Source organism: Sarcophilus harrisii, chromosome 5, assembly GCF_902635505.1.
Source record: "Sarcophilus harrisii chromosome 5, mSarHar1.11, whole genome shotgun sequence".
In the NCBI taxonomy this organism is placed as follows: Eukaryota; Metazoa; Chordata; class Mammalia; order Dasyuromorphia; family Dasyuridae; genus Sarcophilus; species Sarcophilus harrisii.
This window is the reverse complement of record NC_045430.1, coordinates 276,121,847-276,142,586: the sequence shown is the minus strand read 5'-3', so window position 1 is coordinate 276,142,586 and position 20,740 is coordinate 276,121,847. Positions and strand designations below refer to the sequence as shown.

Sequence of the window (20,740 nt, the reverse complement as noted above, 5' to 3'; positions counted from 1 at the left end):
CCCATTTTACAGCCGAGGAAACTGAGGCAAAGAGGGAATAAAGGGCTTGCTCAGGTTCCTATAGTGCGCAAGTACCTGGTGCAGAATCTGAACTTGCACCTCCCTGAGTCCCTGCCCATGTGCTGCAGGACTGAGGTCCAGCCCCCATCCCTCCGTGCCCAGGCCTGGTATTTCAGAGATGGAAACAAGATCCTGCCGCCTCCAGGGGCTTACGTTCTCCCTGCCCCAGAGAAGGGGATCCCAGCCCATAAAGCTCGCAGCCCACCCAGAGCTCGGGCATGTCCAGAGTCCCGGCTGTCTGGCCAGGATCCAGGGCCAGGCCCCCCTGTCCAGCGTCCTTTCCATCTCATCGCCCTGTTTTCTAGAACGTCCATCTGGTAGCCAAGTGGCTGGGGACCCTGGAGAAACTCCTGGAGCGGCTGGGCCACGAAAGCCACGGGGATTACCGGGTCTTCATGAGCGTGGAGCCGGCGCCTAGCGCCGAGGAGCACGTCATCCCTCCGGGCCTGCTGGAGAACGCCATCAAAATCACCAACGAGCCCCCCACGGGCATGCTGGCCAACCTGCACGCCGCCCTCCACAATTTCAGCCAGGTGAGAACAGGAAGCCTCCAGAGCCGGACCTTTGGGCCAGCCCGGTCCGGATCATTAGCGTTAACAGCCCCCTTCCATGTCCAGATCGAGGAACCCGCTCTCTGCTCAATCCTGCAGCAAACTTGGCTGGCTCAGTCACACTTTCTGGTTCTTTCCATAATATCCCCGCCAAAAGCCATAATAGGAGAGTCTCAGTATATTTGAGTGGGATTCACCGGGTTTCCACAAGAGCCACATTTTACACAATTAAGTAGGAGGGGGAGTATGGTGTCACGGACAGAGCCTTCGTCCTGGAGGCGGGGAGGCCCGGCCTCAGGGTTTGTCTCTGAGCCCCTCGGCACGTCCGCTTCCCTCGTCCACTCCCAAGTCCTTGTGGGGATGCCGGTGACCGAGCGAGTGTGGGTGGCAGACTGGGGCCTGGGTGCTCTACGCGCGGGGTCGCTTGTTTTAAAACATTTCAGATTTAATTTAATTTAATCTGTGGATCTGACTTCCGGTCAAAACATGTGGCCCACTTAGCAAACCAGGGAGCATGTTTCCCTATCCGGCCCCTTGGGTCCTCCGGGCATTCCAGAATAACGCCTCTGGGTGGCGGGGCCCCTTAGGGTGGCAGGGCCCAGGGAAAGAGCCATCAGGAGGTTCCCATGTCCCCTTCATCTCCACACCTGCTTCTTCTAAAAGCTGGCAAAAAGGACGAGCATTTTGGCTCTCCCCACACCCAGATGGCCAAGTTTCCCCCAAAAAGGAGCCTGGGTTTTGTTAGCAAACTTATGCAGGAGGGAGCAGGTAATTGTGCATGCAGAGCAGTTGGTGGTGAGCCTGGGGTCCCTGGGGACGTGCGGCTGCCAGGCCCGTATCCATGAGACGAGTGAGCCCACCTGCAGGAAGGAGGGGGCTCCTTGCTCTGGACCCCCCAGACCCTTTCAGCTTGGGGAAGTGCTTGTTGACCTGTGACTGGCAGAGGTACCAGTTGTACCCCCTACAGGTTTGTCCCCGATTGTGTTTCAGAGGCTGAAAGATGGCCGTTTGTTGCCCTGGTGTTTTTTAGTCCCGAGAAGAGACCAGGGAAATGAAGTTCTGTAGTTATATATGAGCCACTAGGTGATGGGATAGGTAGAGCGTTGGGCCTGTAGTCAGGAAAACCTGAATTCAAAACCTCAGATGCCAGCTGTGTGACCCTGGGCAACTCACTTAATCTACCTCAGTTTCCTCATCTGTAAAATGGACTGGAGAAGGAAATGGCAAACCACTGCAGTATCTTTGCCAAGAAAACCCCAAATAAGGCCATGAAGCTTTTCAGCTGAAAAGCTAGAACATCCCTTCCTACAAATTATCTAGTTCAAGGCTCACGCTGGTCTTATGAGGAAGACACTACAGGTATCACTACTCATATTTTATGGATGAGGGGAATAGGGCTTAGAGATTGGGATCATTCAATTAATGAGGGTCAGAGGGAGCATCTGAATCAAAGTCTTTAAAATACTATGCCTTGATCCACATTCAGACTAAATGGATTCTCTCTCTGGAGGTGGATGGCATTTTTCATTATTATTCCCTTGGGAGTGTCTAAGATCATGTTGCTGAGAATAGTTAAGTCATTTCCAGTTGATCATCACACCATGTTGCTCTTACTGCGAACAATGTTCTGGTTCTGGTTCTGGTTCTGCTCACTTCACTTTGCATCAGCTCATGTAAGTGTGAAGACCGAGTTAGCTTAGAATCAGCCAGAGTCAGGAGAAGCAAAAGTCCTTGGTCTTTATTCTTGGTCTTTAGAGGTAGAAGTGAACAGGATGGAAGCAGGACCTTCCTTCTCTTCCTCTACCACCAAAGTGAGCCTGGCTTGTCTTACTCCACCCCCTAATCCTTCCCACACTTCTCTGTATACACCAAAAGATCTAGTGGGAAGGGCCATTGTGCAAGCATATGCTAATAGAATACTGTCCAATTGATAATCAGCTCAGTTGTCCATAGAATTCACATCCTCTCCTCATTGGCTTTTGCTATCAGCTTTCATGCTTAATCCCCGTACCCATTTGACCTCGTATTCGTAGTGAGAAGTTGGTCAGTGCCCGATTTCTGCCGGACGCTTCCTGCTTTCAGCAGTTTCTGCCAGAATGTGAGCTCTTATCCTGGAAGCCCGGATCTGTGGCTTGATGGCACCCGAGACCACTCCGGACATTTACCCCAGGCCCTCTGCAGCGAAACTATCCCACTAAGGCCCCCTTTTATTGCTTAGCCGGTGGCGGATGCTTTGGATGGTGACCATTTTATGACAGACTTTGTGCTCCGGTGTGGGCCCACCGCCTGCCTTCCCGTTTGTTTCCTTAATTCTCCCGATATTCTTGGCGTTATGTTCCTTGAGAAGAATTTGTTATGATTTTTAATGCTTGTCCTGCTCCCATCCCCCCCATAAAATCCAAACTCTCCGAAAACAGGCCATTTTTTTTAGCATCGTGTCCCTGGCCCCACACAGCAACGTGGCATACAGCAGGCACTTAATAAAGACAAAGAGGGATAATTTCTCAAACACGAGTCCGACACGTTCCTCGCTTCTGAGGGGCCCAGGCTGAGTGAGACCGGCTTGTCCAAGCTCCCCGCTGGGTCCCCGGGCGGGCACCCTTCACAAAGGCTTCCCGGCGGCTTCTCGCCGCCTCCCAGCAGCAGACACTGCGGGACTGAGATTTGGGGGGGGGGTTTGGTTGCTGGTTTTTCCCTGAGGGGATGGGGGGAAGTGACTCGCCCAGGGTCACACAGCTAGGAAGTGTTAAGTGTCTGAGGCCAGACTTGAACTCAGGTCCTCCTGACGGCAGGGCTGGTGCCCACCCACTGCGCCCCTGGCGGCCCCATTTACAGCGAGGGTCGTTGCCCCGGGGAGGAGGAGCTGCCGCGGTTCCCAGCCTGCGGATGAGGAAACTGAGGCTGAGCCGGGCTTGCCAGGGTCCCCGCGCCAGACTCCCGAGCTCCCGGCTCCCCTTTCTCTTGCCTAGGACACGGTGGAGTCCTGCTCCAAGGACCAGGAGTTTAAGAGCATCCTCTTCTCCCTGTGCTACTTCCACGCCTGCGTGGCCGGGAGACTCAAGTTCGGGCCCCAGGGCTGGAGTCGGAGCTACCCCTTCAACCCCGGGGACCTGCACATCTGCGCCGACATCCTCTACAACTACCTGGAGGCCAATGCTAAGGTAGGAGGGGCCAGCGGGGGCGGGGGGAGGAGGGCACGGGGACGGCTGTCCATCATTCTGTGCCCACGTCCTCTACAACTACCTGGAGGCCGGTGCCAAGGTGGGAGGGGGAGGAGCCACAGGGGGCGGGGCTGTCCATCATTCTGTGCCCACGTCCTCTACAACTACCTGGAGGCCGGTGCCAAGGTGGGAGGGGGAGGAGGGCACGGGGACGGCTGTCCATCATTCTGTGCCCACGTCCTCTACAACTACCTGGAGGCCGGTGCCAAGGTGGGAGGGGGAGGAGGGCACGGGGACGGCTGTCCATCATTCTGTGCCCACGTCCTCTACAACTACCTGGAGGCCGGTGCCAAGGTGGGAGGGGGAGGAGCCACAGGGGGCGGGGCCGTCCATCATTCTGTGCCCACGTCCTCTACAACTACCTGGAGGCCGGTGCCAAGGTGGGAGGGGGAGGAGCCACAGGGGGCGGGGCTGTCCATCATTCTGTGCCCACGTCCTCTACAACTACCTGGAGGCCGGTGCCAAGGTGGGAGGGGGAGGAGCCACAGGGGGCGGGGCCGTCCATCATTCTGTGCTGATATTCTTTACAACCATTTGGAGGCCAGTGCCAAGGTGGGAGGGGCCATCCTGAGGGGGAGGAGCCGCAGGGGAGGGGCCGTCCATCATTCTGTGCCCACATCCTCTATAACTACTTGAGGCCATGCCAAGGTGGGAGGGGCCGGCTCTCTGGGAGGGGGAGGAGCCACAGGGGGCGGGGCTGTCCATCATTCTGTGCCCACGTCCTCTACAACTACCTGGAGGCTGGTGCCAAGGTGGGAGGGGGAGGAGGGCACGGGGACGGCTGTCCATCATTCTGTGCCCACGTCCTCTACAACTACCTGGAGGCCGGTGCCAAGGTGGGAGGGGGAGGAGCCACAGGGGGCGGGGCCGTCCATCATTCTTTTTCTTTGGGGCCCGGGAAGTCTGGGTCCGTCCGGTGGGTGGGGAGGCCGGCCCGCCCCTCGGTTCCCGGTTCTGGAGCCTGGCACTTGAGAATGTGGGTCAGGCCGGTTCCACACAAGCAGCTGAGCACAAAAAATGCCCTTGGTTATGTTAACAGAAACAGCGGTTTCCATGCGCGGATCTGCCGGATTCATTAGGCAGGTAATGAAGCATTCGCACAAATGTGATTACGGACAGCAGGGCTGACAGCCCATAACCCCGCATTAATAATCACTCCAATTAGTTCCGATGATGGAAGCAATTTACGGCGCGTCACGCGCATAAATAATGGAGCACTTCCTGCACGTGCCGTTATTAGGCATTAAGGCGCCCACCTTGCTTTGACTTTCCAGGGATGCTCCCCCGGAGCGGGGCTTAAAGGGAAAGGACCCATTTCCGTTCCGCGTGGCGCCGGGCTCTGGGTCGGGCTGTGGGCCGGGAGGGCTCACGCGCGGACCGACAAAAGAAGCCGACCCGAGCGGGGGGTGGTGCCAGGGGGCCACTCGGGCTCTGTTTTCTCATCTGCGAAATGGGCACGTTGGACTAGGTAGCACGTCAAATGCCTTGTGGGTTACAGTGGCCCCTCTCCCCCAAAGGAAGCAAACTCCTGCCCTCTAGGAGCCTAGGTTGTGCAAGCTTCCTCCAAGGCTCCGTTGGGGGTTTACCTTTTACAGGAGACCTTTCCTACCCAGCCCAAATCAGGAAAATTTCCCCCAAATTCTCCTCCCAGAACAGGCCGCTGGGCCCGCCAGCTGCCAGTGGGTGCCCCTCATCAAGCAGTAATTAGGCACCTACTGTGTGCCGGGCAGGCGCTGAGCATTAGGAATAGGAGAAAAACTCAAGGAGCTTGTAGGAACAAGTGCCCACCAACAAGTCTGGTAAAAGGGGGGCATCAGCTGAGACCGCAGGAGGGCCGGGTAGTGATGGGAGAAGGTTCCTCCCCGAGCCTCCTCTCAGCAAAGACCTCACATAGACAGTCACCACAGAGCCTCCAGGAGGGCAGTAGAAGGAAAGCCTTGGGAGGGCAGAGACCGTCCGTTTTTCCCCCTCTAACTTCTCTATAGAAGAAGGGAGCCAAACATTTATTAAGAGCCTTCTCCACTGGAGGATCTGTGCCAAGTGCTTTTCTAATGTTATCTTATTTGAACCTCAGCAACGTGGGCCGCGGGGGCCCCTTTACCTCTATTTAGACAGTTGGGCAAGCTGAGAGTGCCCCAAATCAGGCAGGAATTTCACTTCAGCTCTTCCTGACTTTAATCTCAACACTGAATTCACCTGTTTTGTTTGTACTTAGTGGTCCACATGTCCCCCAACAGAATGTGCTCCTTTTGAGAAAAGAACTGATTTTGGTTGTTATGATTTTTTGGATTTGTTTTTTGCTTTGTACCCCTCCCCCCCCCCCCCCAGCATTTAGCAAAGTGACTGGCTAATATTAATAACAATATTAAGAACTAACATTTATACAGTGTCGTAAAATTTGCAAAGTTCTTTACAAATTGGGGACAGCTAGGTGGCACAGTGGCTAGAGCACCAGCCCTGAAGTCAGGAAGAGTTTAAATCTGGTCTCAGACACTTAACACTTCCTGCCTGTGTGAACCTGGCCAAGTCACTTAACCCCAATTGCTTCAGCAAACAAAGAATATATACTGTTAGAGTACTTTACAAATTATTCTCATGTATTCATTTGGTGTTTAATAAATGCGTATTGATTGAATGATGTACACATGGAAGTAAATATAAAACATATTTTAGGACAAATAATACTAGATGCCTTCTAAAGTCCCTCTGTTATTTTGGGTTCTGGGTTTCTGGATTACATGAAGAGCTCTTTTGTTGCTCATCATTAGTATTTGAAGGTCATTCATTCATTAGACATTAGATAATAGAATCATAGCTTCAAAACCTGCATCTTAGAGCTCATCATGTCTATTCTCTCTTTTTGCAAATGAGAAAACAGAGATGGGGTTGGGAGAAAGTAGAAAGGTGGGGTGGGCACACAGGGAAGGTCAGCCGATCTAGATCACAGGAAGCCAGGAGGGACTGCTAACAGTGGATGATTCCAAAAGACCTTAAAAGGCTAAAACACTGACCTTCCTTGGATAGGATGAAATCCAATAAGAATAAATGTAAAGTCACGCCTGGGTCCAAAAAGTCAACCTGATGATGATCAATTAGACGACAGTTTGTCAGGATAAAAACCGACATCTCAGGTTATTACGTGACTGTCTCCACGTGGGAGACTCCCAGAGGGCCGCTGACTTGCCCAGGCACACAAGTAGTGAGTGGTAGAAGCAGGTTTCCAACCCAAATCTACATCATAGCAGATGTCACTTACAGTGCATCCCAGGGATAAAATATGAAATGATGAACACTTTATTTGCTAGTCCATTCCAAGAGCAGCGAATCCCTTGGGGAGCTCCAGCCCATGTACCAGGGCTACTCATTCACAAGAATACTCCCATGTTTTTCGTTTACACACTATGCAGTGAGCTGGGGCAGCCAACTGGCACAGAGCCTGAAGTCAGGAAAATTGGTCCAACTTCAGATCCTGCTTCAGCCACTTTTTAGCTGAGTGAGCCTCAGTTTCCTCATCTGTAAAAGGGACTGGAGAAGGAAATGACAAACCATTCTAGCACCTTTGCCAAGAACACCACAAATAGGGAAGCAGAGAGTCAGGACTGAGAGATGCTGAAACCAGAGCGAGCGAGCGAGCTCAGAAGGAAAGTGCCTTCGAGGTCGGTGGCTGCTCACAGCGCGCATGCTGGAACCCAGGAGCCTCCGTCACGTCATGTACCAAACGAAGGCCATAATTACATTTTTACTTGAGCAGCTGGGAGGTCCCCACTGGCCCCAAGGGTAGAAAGCCTCCTGTCTGGTAAAGCTTCACCACAAACTGGCATGTTTTGCCAAAGGGGAGAGGAGAAAAAGCCTCCCAATCCCGCTAAGCTGAGTGCAGAGAGGATGCCATGATTTCCTGAATAAAACATAGTCCAGCCATTAATGGCAGCCCCGGGGAAGGCATCGTATGGCGAGGGGATCAATGCTGATTCCCCTTCCCAGACATCTGAATGTGGAAGCTGCCCAGAGACAGGTGAGGTTCGCGAAGTCCCTGAGTGGGGAGGACAGATGATCACGCTCTGCTCTGAATCAAGCTCCTTGGCAGGAAAAAGCCTTTGGAGGACATGCTCTTTGCTCCCAACTTTTTTGGGAGGGAAATAGTAAAAATATCGAGGTTCTGTAAGCCAGAAGGGCGTCCATATGAAATTGGACCAAACATTATGTCAACAAAAGAGAAATGCTCATTTCACAGATGAGGAAACTGAGGCTGTGTGTGTGTGTGTGTGTGTGTGAGAGAGAGAGAGAGAGAGAGAGAGAGAGAGAGAGAGAGAGAGATAGATAGATAGATATGATCCCTTGGTGAAAGAGGAATTAAGTCTCAGAGGTGAGATTTGAATCGGGGTCCTCTGACGCCAGTCATGCCCTTTCTTCAGAGCCACAGTGACTTCCCATGTTGAGAGTGGAGATAATCCCCATCAAAGCATTTTGGAATGGACCTATGGTGGTTAATATAATGAAGATTCAGAGTGATGGCCCCCCCAGATACGGCACCTGAGCTTCATCTGCTCTGACTGGGGCAAACCAGTGCCCCTCCCTGCCCCTCAGGGGCATGTTGAAGTACAAGACTCAGGCTTTTGAGATTCTGAGTGTGTGTGTGTGTGTGTGTGTGTGTGTGTGTGTGTGTATTCACATATATACAGACTTGGATGTAAAGGGTGTTTTGAATCCCTTTCCACGCAGCAGCCCCCCATGTGTGTATGTGGGGTCTCCGAGTCCTGGGGCTTTCAGGACGCATCATGGGGTGCCGGCTCCATCCTTGGAATGCTTCTGGACCTCAGGAGGACTACGTCTTTCCCAGGGTAGGGAGCCTCTGCCTGTGACCTTTGGGGGCTCACCCACCCTTTCTCTGCTTGCCTAGGTCCCCTGGGAAGACCTGCGCTACCTCTTTGGGGAGATCATGTATGGGGGCCACATCACGGACGACTGGGATCGCCGCCTGTGCCGGGGCTATCTGGAAGAATTCATGAACCCCTCCATGGTAAGGCTGCCTTAAGTTTCACCGGGTTTGGGCCACGGGCCTCCTTTGCTCTCTCGGGCCCTCGTGATTTCTTCCTTATCGGGATGCCCATATCGACACGGGTGGTCCCCCCGCTCCTCGGCAGGAGTTCAGGCCCGCTTCCCTCGGGGTTTTGCCTCATCTTTTCCTTTATTCGGTCGTTTTTCTCCCCGTGCTGACACACTGGTTTGGAACGGTGACTTCCTCATGTGGAGATCACCCTCCACATAGCCAGATGAGCATCCCCTTCAAAATCTGCGATCTGAATCGTCTGTGGGCCCCGAGCAATCTGCACAGCGAGGACGTGTCCGAGGCAGGAGCTGACTTTTGTTTTGAGACGGGGTCTCCCCCTCTCCCCCGGGATGTTAGCGTAGCCGCTGTTCCAGGGCACGAAGCTGTGGCCTGGGATGGTACGTCCTGCCCTGGGCTCCCGGGGAGCCGCCACGCTGGTGCTGGACTTTGTACTTGGAGAGAGCGGCGAGACAGGGAGGAAAGGAGCAAGTGTTAACAAAGCACCGACTATGTGCCAGGCTTAGGCTAACACCGCAATTACGATCTCACTTGGCCCTTACGGTGACCCTGGGAGGAAAGTATTTTTATTATTCCCTTTTTATGCGGAGGACACTAAGGGAGGCAGAGGATGAGCCACCGGCCTGAGCAGGGGGTCTCGGGGATGGGTCGGAACTCTCTCCCGGTGTGGGCCCAGCTCTGCTGCTAGGACGTTGCCTCTGCTTTGTGTGTGAGGAGCAGGTAACGAACGTGCGTCTGCTTGGATCAGAACTGGGGGGTGTTGCTTGTGCGGGGGTTTCTTCTCCAGCCCAGAGGGCCCAGGGTCCAAGGCAGGAATTTCTGTTTTCCCAGATGTTGCCCTCTCTCTGCCTCTCAGGTTATTCCTGGCCCTTCCTAGGAGGGTGTCCCTTCTGGGGGCCCGGGCTTAGGTCCGGGCCGCGGGCTTCTCTCCGCGCTTCCTGCCTTTGCTCTCCTCCGGCTGCTTGTCCCCAGCACCTCAGGGCATGGGCCAGCTCCCCCAGGAGCCCCCGCGACTCTCCCAAGCATTGACAGCCGCCCAGAACCTTTTAGCCGGGAGCCTGTGGCGGAGCAGCGGGCGCTGGCAGTGTCTGCGTTCCGGGACACGCGCTCTGTGAGAATCATTGACTCTGAGATCGGGGAGAGATTTAGGAAACCATCCGGTCCCAGGCACACGTGAAGGAGCCCTCCCGGGCAGGCGGCGAGGAGGAAGGACCCCCCCCCCCCCCCCCCGCGGCCTCTCCGGGCCTCAGGACTAAACCCCGATTTCTGGCGGCTGAGCAGCTGCAGGCCGCCCCCCGAGCCGGCCGAGTCCCTGCTCCGGAGCCAGGCGGCCTCCCTGAGGCAGGGAGCACCTTCTGGCGCCCGGCCGCCCCAGAGCACTTCTAACGGACCAGGGGCTTGGGGCCGTTCGCCGGGGAGCTTTCCCTGGCCCGAGAGGAGCTGCGCGGTGTCTCCCGCTCCGGCCCGTCGGGGTTTCCCGGTTCTCCCGGAAACGCTCCGCGAGAAATGCGCTTAGTTCCGATACCCGCAGGCCCGAATCCGAGACTCCGGCCGGGCCCGGGACGCAGGGCGGCCGCCCAGAGGACGGGGAGCGGGGCAGCGCGGCCCCGAGGGGCTGCCCGAGGAAAGGCCCGCAGGAGACGGCCCTGAAAAACGCCGCCATCAGGGATTTTAGATCGGGCGCATTGAGCCTGTCCCTTTCCCAAGTCAGCGGGGTCCGGCGGGCCGGGGTTTCACGGACGCCCTCACGCTGTGCTGGAAGCAGGCGTGTTCCTGTTAGCCCGGGGATAGCCACCCACGGACACGGGGACACACACACTCACACTCTCTCACACACACAAACTCACACGCACTTACACACACACTCACACACACACAAACTCACACGCGCACTTACACACACTCGCACACACACTCGCACACACACACTCACATGGGGTTTTTCCCCTCAGTAAAATGGCCGGAGCTAGATGGCCCTTGGAGGGGCCGCCGTTGCCTCCCTTCGCCCCCGCGGGCTGCCCCGGCGCCCGGTTTGTGGCTGCGGTTTTGCAGGGCCCGCTGTGGGGGCAGGGGTGGGGACGGAGCGGCCGGGCCCCCGTGGCCCTCCTGGCCGCCCCCGGACGTCCTCTGGGGGCCTCGGTCCTGGGCCACCTCCCGCCAGTTCCGGAGCCCCCCGCGCGCTGCCCGGGGCAGGCCGCCGGCCTTTCCCTGGCTCAGAGAACCGCAGCCCCGGGGCTTCGCCCGGGAAAGCTGGCCAGGCTGGCGAGCCCCCGCCTTGCGGGCCCAGCTCTGGAGCCGCCGCCAGCTCAGAGCGCGGGGCTGGGCATCCGACAGGCCAGAGACCCCCGTCCTCGGGCTCCGCGAGCAGGCGCGGGGAAGCGGCCCGGGCGGCACCAGCTGAGCCGGGCAGGGCCGGCGCTGATCCGCGCTGGGGAGAGACGCCGAGTCCCGGGACATCCCGGGCCGTCTCTGAGGGGAGAGGGCCCCTGCTGGCGCCCGGCGGAGAACAGCCGCGACTGAGCTGGGCTAAGCTGGGGTGGGGAGACCTCGTCCGTCCCCGCCCATTCTCTTCCCCGACGTGGACTTGCCTTCTGGGAGAACTTGTGCCTTGGAAGGGCCCGCGCTCCCTCCTGCTCCATAATCCCTGGGCTCCAGCGGCTCCAGGCTCCAGGCCGGCCCCAAAGTTCCCAAGTGACAAGCAGACTTTTAACTTGCTAGATGCTCAGGAAGGGCTCAAACGGAATTAAAGATCCCACAAACCTCGGGACGGACAGGAGCGCGCATTCATTTCAGGCCGGGGGCAAGCCCCGGAATCGGAATGGGGCCCTTGGCTCGGTGGCTCAGCCCCTCACCCTTCCCCGCACAGAGCTGGGCTCCAGAGACACAGGGAGTCCTCCCGCCCACTCCCTCCTCCCCACACGTGCTTCCGGCCCCGCCCCGGCCCCTCCTTTGGGGGCCACCCTCCGACGCCCCCTCTGTGATCCCCCCGCGGTTTCCCCTCCTCACATGGACGGCAGACTCTCGGGCCCGGGAACCGCCCTTATATTTCTTCACAGAATGACGGGCCTCTCTAGAGAGCTTAATATTCCCGTATACGTTATCTCATTCGGGCCTGAAGTGCCCGTGAATATCACTAACCCCATTTTCCAGATGAGAACACTGAGGCTGGAGAGGCGGCCAGGTACCAAAAGGTGGGACTTAAACCTGGTTCTCCCTAAACTCAAAGCTCTGCCCGCTCTCCCGTGGCGCCCCAGGAGGGGCATCCCCCGCGTGTAATCCTGGGCTGCTGACGGCCGGTTTCCCCATCTGTAACATGAAGGGAACCTCCTTGGAGGCAGGAGCGCCCGTTATTCCAGTCGGTGTCCGGTGCCCAGCAGCTTAACAGGACTGAGGCCTGAGAAACGTGTTTTCATTAATAAGATAAATTTGGAAGGAGGTTTATTCATCTTGCATGTAAATAGATGCTTCCAGGGTTCTCCGAAAGGTCTGTTTAATATTTCAAGCTTTATAGACTGCGACCTTTTCAGCACAATTTAATATTCCGATACATAAGAGGAACTGATTTTCTTAGGAAAGGCAAACCTTTGAAACTTCTCCAAATGATAACGAATTCTAGTGGGCGGAGACTGAATTAATGGCATTTTCAGGGCCTTTAATAATTATCCAACCTTTTGAGTTTGGGATTCCCATTGAATAACTTCTGGAAATTAATAGAATCACGCTTAATAATTTTTCTCCTGAAGCAGCCGAGACAAAATCACCTAGATGGTCTTCCACGGCTTACGTTTAATCTTTGTGTGTTTAATCTGGAAATTACCTGACAGAGCTCTCTGAAACCCAGAATGAAATCTTCAGTTTTGTTACTGATTTCCTAGCCCGTGTCGCCAAACTTAGCAGAATCAAAAGCGAATTTTAAATGTTTTTTAGTTTGTTTTCTTAAGAATTCAACTGTCGTCACGCTAAATGCCTGGCTGGACAAAATCTTAAATTTCTGACGCCTGGCTTTCTGTGGAAACATCAGCTCTGGGACTCTCTCCCTCCCTCCTCATTATGGACTATGATGTTGAGTACCCAGAGGACAGCTCCTCTCTCCCCCTCATGTTTTTAACAGTAATTCAAGTATCTGCAAATTATTTTCTAGCAGATGAGCCCCTATCTGGTGCGTCCCCCGATATCATTTAACCAGAAAATGTTAGTTTGCTTTTACAAAAGACATTTTTTGAAAAGGTATAGCAGGGACAGCTGGATGGTGCAGTGGATAGAGCACCAGCCCTGAAGTCAGGATGACCTGAGTTCAAATCTGGCTTCAGATTCTTCCTGGCTGTATGATCCGGGGCAAGTCACTTAACCCCAATTGCCTCAGCAAAAATAACAAATAAAAATTTAAAAAAGGAAAAAGGTATAGCAACATCCCCTTAAACCAGGAACATAGTGTCCCCTCTACACACTCATATGGCTCTGAGTAGAATCCAACTCAAGTGATTCCTGCAAACACCCCCCCACACCCAAAAAACCCCCACAGGGGAGAAAGACCCCCTTGTATGGGGAATCCTCTTCTGCCTTCAGGGAGTCCCTCAAAAAGTCACTGAAGCAAACAGGGTGACTTCTCAGGGTCACGTGGCCAGTAAGCATCTGAAGCTTATTCATACCTGATCTCCCTAACTCCAGGGCCAGCTGTCTGTCTACTGCACGATCTAGAATGGATGTGGTGAGTGGGTGAGAGCTTAGGGTCACGGCCCCACCAGTCAGGAGTCAGAGGAGGGCATTAGTGGAGGGGGAAGGGCAAAGAGATCTGGAATAACCCCTTCCTTCCTGTGGCTGAAGTTTGAAGGGGAGCTCCTGCTGGCCCCGGGCTTCCCGGCTCCGCTCACCCTGGACTACGCGGGCTACCACCAGTACATCGATGACGCTCTTCCCCCCGAAAGCCCGGTGCTGTACGGCCTCCATCCCAACGCCGAGATCGGCTTCCTGACGGTGACTTCGGACGCCCTCCTTCGAGTCGTGCTGGAGATGCAGCCCAGGAACCTCGCCGGCCACGAAGAGCTGGCCCAGTCCCCGGAGGAGAAGGTACGGCAGGCATTTACCCACACGGGCCACACCTAAGCCACTTCTTGCCGCAGTTTGGTCAGCTTTGGGAGGACAGAAAATAGGGGGCCAGAAGTGTCTGATGTAATGCTTCCTGCTTCTGAGAAGATGTGGGAAACTCCTCAATTGTAACGGCAGGTGAACTTTTCTCCTAATTCCCTCCTTTTCTTCTTGCATAAAATTATGTGTATGTGTATGTGTGTGTGTGTATATAAAATACACATACATATGTACACACACAAATATATGTATATATTTTCTTCTTATATAAGTTTATATGCATTTTCACATATGAATATTTATATATACACATACATATACACTTATGTAAAATCTTATATTTAAGGGCATACACACACACACACACAGAGATCATTCCCCATTTCCATATATAAACTGCCCAGCCAGCTGGGGGGCAGCGGCTACAGCCTCGACCTCGCAGCAGGAAAACATGACTTCAGATCCCACCTCGGACGCTCTGGCTCCCGGAGCAGCTCCCTCATGGGATTGTTATCCATTTTAGATTATTAAAGTTTTAATTAACAGCAATTTTTGCAAAGCATTTTGCTAAAGGGATTATTATTTATTTGTGATAGAGATGATCGCTGTTGTTATTTAGTAAAAATATATACATATATACACACATACACAAATATATGCATTTGTTTTCCTTTTGTGTAAAATTACATCTGTGTGGACACGTAGGTGCATCCACACACAAATACACGTCAGGTTGTTGTTGTTAACTCTTGGGCACGGCCCCGGATGCTCTCCCTGGGGATGTCCGACATCTAACATCCCCGGAGACCCTGGGGCGAGTCCCATTTGTGCCTCCCTTCTGGTCTGACTCTAGGTCAGCCCATCCCTGGAAAGGGATCCGGTCTCTAGGCCAATTGGTGCATGTCCGAGCTGTCTTTGCTAGAAAGGTTCTCCTAATGTTGAGCAGAAATTGGCCTAAAGCTTCTGTTCTTTGCTAACTTGGTTATCAAGGACCAAATATAGTTAGTACTGGTTAAATAGGCAGCGAGGGCACCAGGCCCGAGTCCCAGAACCTCAGGTTCCCAAGTCCTTCTGGGACACTTACTGTCTGTGTGATCCTAGGCAAGTCCCTTCACCTTGTCTGCCTCAGTTTCCCCATCTGTCAAATGGTCTAGAGGAGGAGACAGTAGCCCCGCCAGTGTCATTGCCAAGAAAACCCCGAGAAGCTGGACACAAGTAGCCTGGGGACCCGCAGAGCTCCCTCCTTCCTGGGGGTCTTCTCCTGCCCCCACGGGCCTCCTCTCCAGTCTGTTCTCTCAGAGCTCTCCCGCTCCTTCAGCAGGGGGAGTCAGCGGATAATAGGCTGAAATCTGCAGTGGGGTGCATTAATGGTGGCCTGCTGGGGAGCCCCGGTCACACCAGGCCCACCATCTTCTGCCATCCCTACCCCCGGGTCACAGAAATGCCAGCGGCTGTGTTGCCTGGAACTTGGCTAACCAGGGCACCCCCCACCCCACCCACGGTGACCTCCGACCCTGCCCGCTACCAGGGGCCAACAAGTTTGGGCCCAGCCTTCCGAGGCCAGCCCTGATCCTAAGGGAAAGATGCACCTGATGCTCGTGTTTCCCAAAGGTTAAGAATATCCTGGACGACCTCCTGGAGAAGCTTCCCGAGGAGTTCGACGTGGCAGAGATGGCGCACAAAACGCCGTCCCGCAGCCCCTACGTCCTCGTGTGCTTCCAGGAGTGTGAGCGGATGAACCTGCTCCTGCGCGAGATCCGGCGCTCACTGCGGCAGCTGGACCTGGGCCTGAAGGTAAGCGGCCGGGCCGGGCCGGGGCAGGCCGAAGGCTGGAGACGTCTATTTGAGACTTACAGCAGGCACTAACTCAGAGCCACTGAGGAGATGGCGGTTCTCTAGTTCCCACGTCCTTAGTGCTCAGCACGGGATGTCACGGTTCTCCAGTTGGCACATGCTCAGTGTGCTGTAGGGACGTAACCTTACCGGGTATTTAAGGGCTGAGGGGACTGGAAATGAGTGTTCCATCTTTGACCAGCCTCCTGGGGGTGCTCCTGCCTCCTGCACTAAGATCAAGGCTCCCCATGGTCCTCCAGAGAGCTAGCCGGAAGCCCTCCATGCTCCCCAGGTTCCTGTGCTCCCCAGGCCACCACACTCCCCAGACCCCCACATTCCCCGGACCCTCACGCTCCCCAGGCCCCTGTGCTCCCCCGGCCCCCATGCTCCCCAGGCCCCCGTGCTCCCCGGGCCCCCGTGCTCCCCAGGCCCCCATGCTCCCCGGGCCCCTGTGCTCCCCAGGCCACTTCTTTCCTTCCGCAGGGTGAGCTCATGCTGTCTCCCGACATGGAAGCCCAGCAGATGGCGCTCAGCTCTGGCACCGTGCCCGCCTCCTGGGTGCGACTGGCCTACCCCTCCACCTACGGCCTGGCCCAGTGGTAAGTGGTCCAGTGCCGGCAGTCGTGGTTCCGAATCCCCCTCCTCCTCTCAGGATGAGGCCTGAGCTCAGGGCAGCCACGGGGGAGGGGGGATGGGGGCGTCTGTCTTTGTGGGCTTGGCTGATTTATTGTGAAATTTTTTTTGACTCGGTTGTTAAAGGGAGAGAGAATCAATGATTATAAAAAAATTAAAGCCACCAGGCAGGAGGGAGGGGCGGATCAGGTTGGGGGGCCCCACGAGGGGGTTCATGCTGACAAAAGCAAGGGCTGCCCTTCCGTGGGCACTCTGGGGGTCTCCCTTCTGACCCTCACTGGCCGGCCCAGATCTGTCACCAGGGACGTGGAAGCCGTCTTGTCCAAACCTCCCGTTTTCTGAGAGAGGAACTGGTCTGAGACACTCAAGTACAGTGGCAGAGGGAGAATTTGAACCCAGATCTTCCCATTCTCCATCTAAGGTTCCTTCTGTTGTGCCCACAGTGGACAGTGTCAAGATCTGAGTTTGAATCCTGGCCTTTGTGGGGTGGCTTGGGAAGGCTGCTTCCCAGACCGGGGTTTCTTCACTTATTAAAGGGGGGCCAGGGGAAGGTTTACATCTCAAGCTCTAACCCCTCCCCCGAATAGCCTGTTTAACCACCAGCTTTTACACCTTGAAGGATCGATCCTTTGGGGATGTTAATTCCTGTCATTTTCACTTCCTCTGGTCTCTTTCCTTTCTATCTCCCAGGAGCCTCCATGACCCCATGAGGAGGCAGGGAAGGTTTCATCCCCCATTAACAGATAAGGAAACCAAGTCTCGCAGACCATTGTTCCCTGTGGTCCAGCGGCTCTCGGGCTCTGCCTCTGCTGCCGAGCCGACTGCGCCCAGAAACTGGGCTGAGACTGAGAGGGAAGCGTGGGGGGGGCCAGGGGAGGAAGCTTGGGCGGCCGGGTGTGAGCGAGGGCCCTCCAGAGAAAAGCAGTGGGGACGACCCCAAAAGCCGACTTGAGAACATCAGCAGGGGACTTGGACCAAAGTTGCTGGTTAATTTTTTTTCTAAAATGGGACTGTTTAGCCAATTTACTTCTTCCTCTGTTAATCTGGGCAAGCTATATTTTTGAAAGTATTCTCCCATTTCATTTATCAAACATATTAGCATAAAGTTGGGCAAAGTAACTCCTCATTATTGCTCTAATTTCCTCTTCATTAGTGGCAAGTTCTCCCTTTTCATTTTTAAGACTAACAATTTGATTTTCCTCTTTCCTTTTTTAAATCGGATTTACTAAGGGTTTGTATATTTTATTGTTTTTTTCATAGAACCAATTCTTAGTTTTATTAATTCAATAGTTTTTTAACTTTCAATTTTATTGATCTCTCCTTTTATTTTTAGAATTTCACGTTTAGTGTTTGGCTGGGGATTTTTAGTTTGTTCCTCTTCTAGCATTTTTAGTTGCAAGCCCAATTCATTGACCTTCCCTTTCTCTATTTTATGCAAGTAGGCCTCTAGAGATATGAAATTTCCCCTTATTACTGCTTTGGCTGCATGCCACACATTTTGGTATGATGTCTCATAATATTGTCATTTTCTTGGGTGAAGTTATTAATTATGTCTATGATTTGCTGTTTCACCCAATCATTCTTTAGTATGAGATTATTTAGTTTCCAGTTATTTTATGGTCTATTTTCCCCTGGCTTTTTATTGAATGTAATGTTCATTGCATCATGGTCTGAAAAGGATGCATTTACTAGTTCTGCCTTATTGCATTTGAGGTTTTTATGTCCTAATTTATAGTCAATTTTTTTTTCTTTCTTTTTTTTATTTCATAGCTTTTTATTTACAAGTTATATACATGGGTAATTTTACATCGACAACTGCCAAACCTTTTGTTCCAATTTTTCCCCTCCGCCCCACCCCCTCCCCCAGATGGCAGGATGACCAGTAGATGTTAAATATGTTAGAGTATAAATTAGATACACAAAATAACGGTTTTGACAAACTGTTATTTTGCTGCACAAAAAGAATCAGACTCTGAAATATTGTACAATTACCTGTGAAGGAAATCTAAAATGCAGGCGGATAAAAATATAGGGATTGGGAATTCAATGTAATGGTTCTTAATCATCTCCCAGAGTTCTTTCGCTGGGCATAGCTGGTTCAGTTCATTCCTGCTCTATATGGTCAGTTTTTGTATAGGTTCCATGAACTGCTGAAAAGAAAGCGTACTCCTTTCTGTCTCCATTCAGTTTTCTCCAGAGGTCTATCATATCGAACTTTTCTAGTACTCTATTTGCCTCCTTGACTTCTTTCTTATTTGTTTTGTGGTTTGATTTATCTAATTCTGAGAGTGCAAGGTTGAGATTTCCCACTATTATAGTTTTGCTGTCCATTTCTTCTTGCAGCTCTCTTCATTTCTCTTTTAAGAATTTAGATGCTGTTGCTGGTTAATTTTTAAAATAAAAGGGAAACTGAGTTTTCTTGGAAGTCTCATGCGGTTGCCACCGCCTCGGGTGGGAGCCAAACCTGCCCCTTAGAGACAGGGAACCCTGATCAGGACAGAAGGCCGTCCAGAAAGAAAATCACTTTAATAACGCATCAGCAGAAGCATGATTTCTGCACGTGACCCTGGGGCTGGGCCCCAGGAAGGAGAACCAGTCTTGACCCCCGTGGGCTCCCCCAGGGCCTCTGGGCCCACACAGAACCTGGTCCCCCATGGGCTCCCCTAGGGCCTCACCCCACCCAGAACCTGGTCCCTCTCTCTCCCACCAGGTTCAGCGACCTCCTGGCGAGGTGCCGAGAGCTGGACGGCTGGGCCCAGGACCTGGCCCTGCCGGCAGTAGTATGGCTGTCCGGACTCTTTAACCCGCAGTCCTTCCTGACAGGTAGGGGCAGGGCCCCTGGGCGTCCCACCATGGCAGAGCTGTCCCCGCAGGGCTTCTCTGGGCCCCAGATCATGGCGCCGGCCTCCATTAGGGGGAGGCGCCAGGGCTGGGAGACTCCCCATCCTGAGCTGGCCCAGGGCCGGGGTCTCCCTTTAGGGCCTCCCTGGGAGCTCTGGGGCCCAGACACCTGCTCACCCAGTTTGTTCCCCCCTCCCCCGGAAGCTGTCATGCAGAGCACGGCCCGGAAGAACGCATGGCCTCTGGACAAGATGTGTCTGACCGTGGACGTGACCAAGAAGGCCAAGGAGGATTACGGCCATCCCCCGAGGGAGGGCGCCTACATTCACGGGCTCTTCATGGAGGGTAAGAGGGGCCCTCAGAGGCAGCCACCCGTTTTACAGATGGGGAAACTGAGGCCCATAGGAAGAAAGGGACTCGCCCAGTCTCCAAGGCAGCCTTAGAGCAGGGATGTCTAGACCCCAAATCTAGGACTTTCTCCACAACACATCACCCATGGCCCAGCAGCGCTGCAGACCTGGCCAGAAACCCACCCAGGCTCCATGGCCCAGGATGGGGCAAAGGATCCCGTTTGTCCCCCAGGTCAGGAAGCAAGTCCCGGCCCTGTCCTAGTCCTCTGCCCTTGACCCCCCTCAGTGCTGCGATGTTGGCCGATTGCCACACAGATTAGGCCTTCAGCCATTCTGGGGAGGATCCTGAGCCACACGGTACCCCAGGACAAGGGGCTCGGCTCCTGACTGAGCCTACAGAATCGCTGGGAGGGGCCCCCCATTTACAGGCGAGGAAGCCGAGGCCACCCGGCCGGCCCCGCAGCTCAGGGAGGGGTGCAGGGCCAGGGCCCGGTCCTGGTGGTCCCCTCTGGCCCATCCTCTCCCAGGTCAGACTGGGGAGCTCGGCCAGGGTTCCGGGCTGCTGCTGCTGCCCAAGGCCACCCCCTGGTGGACGTCCTCCTCCACAGCATCGTGGCCAAAGTGGGCAGCAGACCCCAGGCAGCAGGCTGGCCCCCCAAGGAGCGTTGCTCCTGCCTCAGTTTCCTCACCTGTAAGTCAGGAGGAAATGAAGGCCGAATAGTGTAAGGAGCTTGGGCAAACCACTGAACTACTTCCTGTGCCCCATGCACAAAATGGGGCTGGGATGGCTTTGGCTTAAGGCCCCACAGACTCGGCTTCCCAAAGCTGGAAGCGAGTCTAGGAATCAGCTTAGTGACTCCCCGGGTCCAGCAGGATGTCAGAGTGGGAGCGGTGACAGATCCTGGGGCCTTTCCTGCCCTGTGACCCCAAGAGCTCCCCAGAAATCTGCTTTACTTCTGGCCCATTAATGTCATTGCTCCCAAGGTAAACTCTTGGCCGGGACCGCGGCCTCTCCTTCCCTTCCAGGTGAGGGGACGGAGGCTCAGGGCACAAACCCGAGAGCTGAGACTCTGCCCTCCTTTGGTCACTTGCCATTCTAAG

The 20,740-nt window shown here is 54.3% G+C and overlaps 1 protein-coding gene across 1 annotated transcript in view; it reads left to right on the top strand.

Moving 5' to 3' along the window:
* The window catches only part of DNAH11 (dynein axonemal heavy chain 11), a 257,321-nt gene that overhangs the window by 236,001 nt on the left and 580 nt on the right, over positions 1-20,740 (top strand). Inside the window, exons 74-81 of the mRNA XM_031940270.1 lie at positions 366-593; positions 3,581-3,772; positions 8,730-8,849; positions 13,722-13,964; positions 15,594-15,776; positions 16,299-16,414; positions 19,159-19,271; positions 19,494-19,634. Of these exons, the coding sequence (XP_031796130.1) occupies positions 366-593; positions 3,581-3,772; positions 8,730-8,849; positions 13,722-13,964; positions 15,594-15,776; positions 16,299-16,414; positions 19,159-19,271; positions 19,494-19,634 (1,336 nt within the window). The remainder of the gene's footprint in view (positions 1-365; positions 594-3,580; positions 3,773-8,729; positions 8,850-13,721; positions 13,965-15,593; positions 15,777-16,298; positions 16,415-19,158; positions 19,272-19,493; positions 19,635-20,740) is intronic.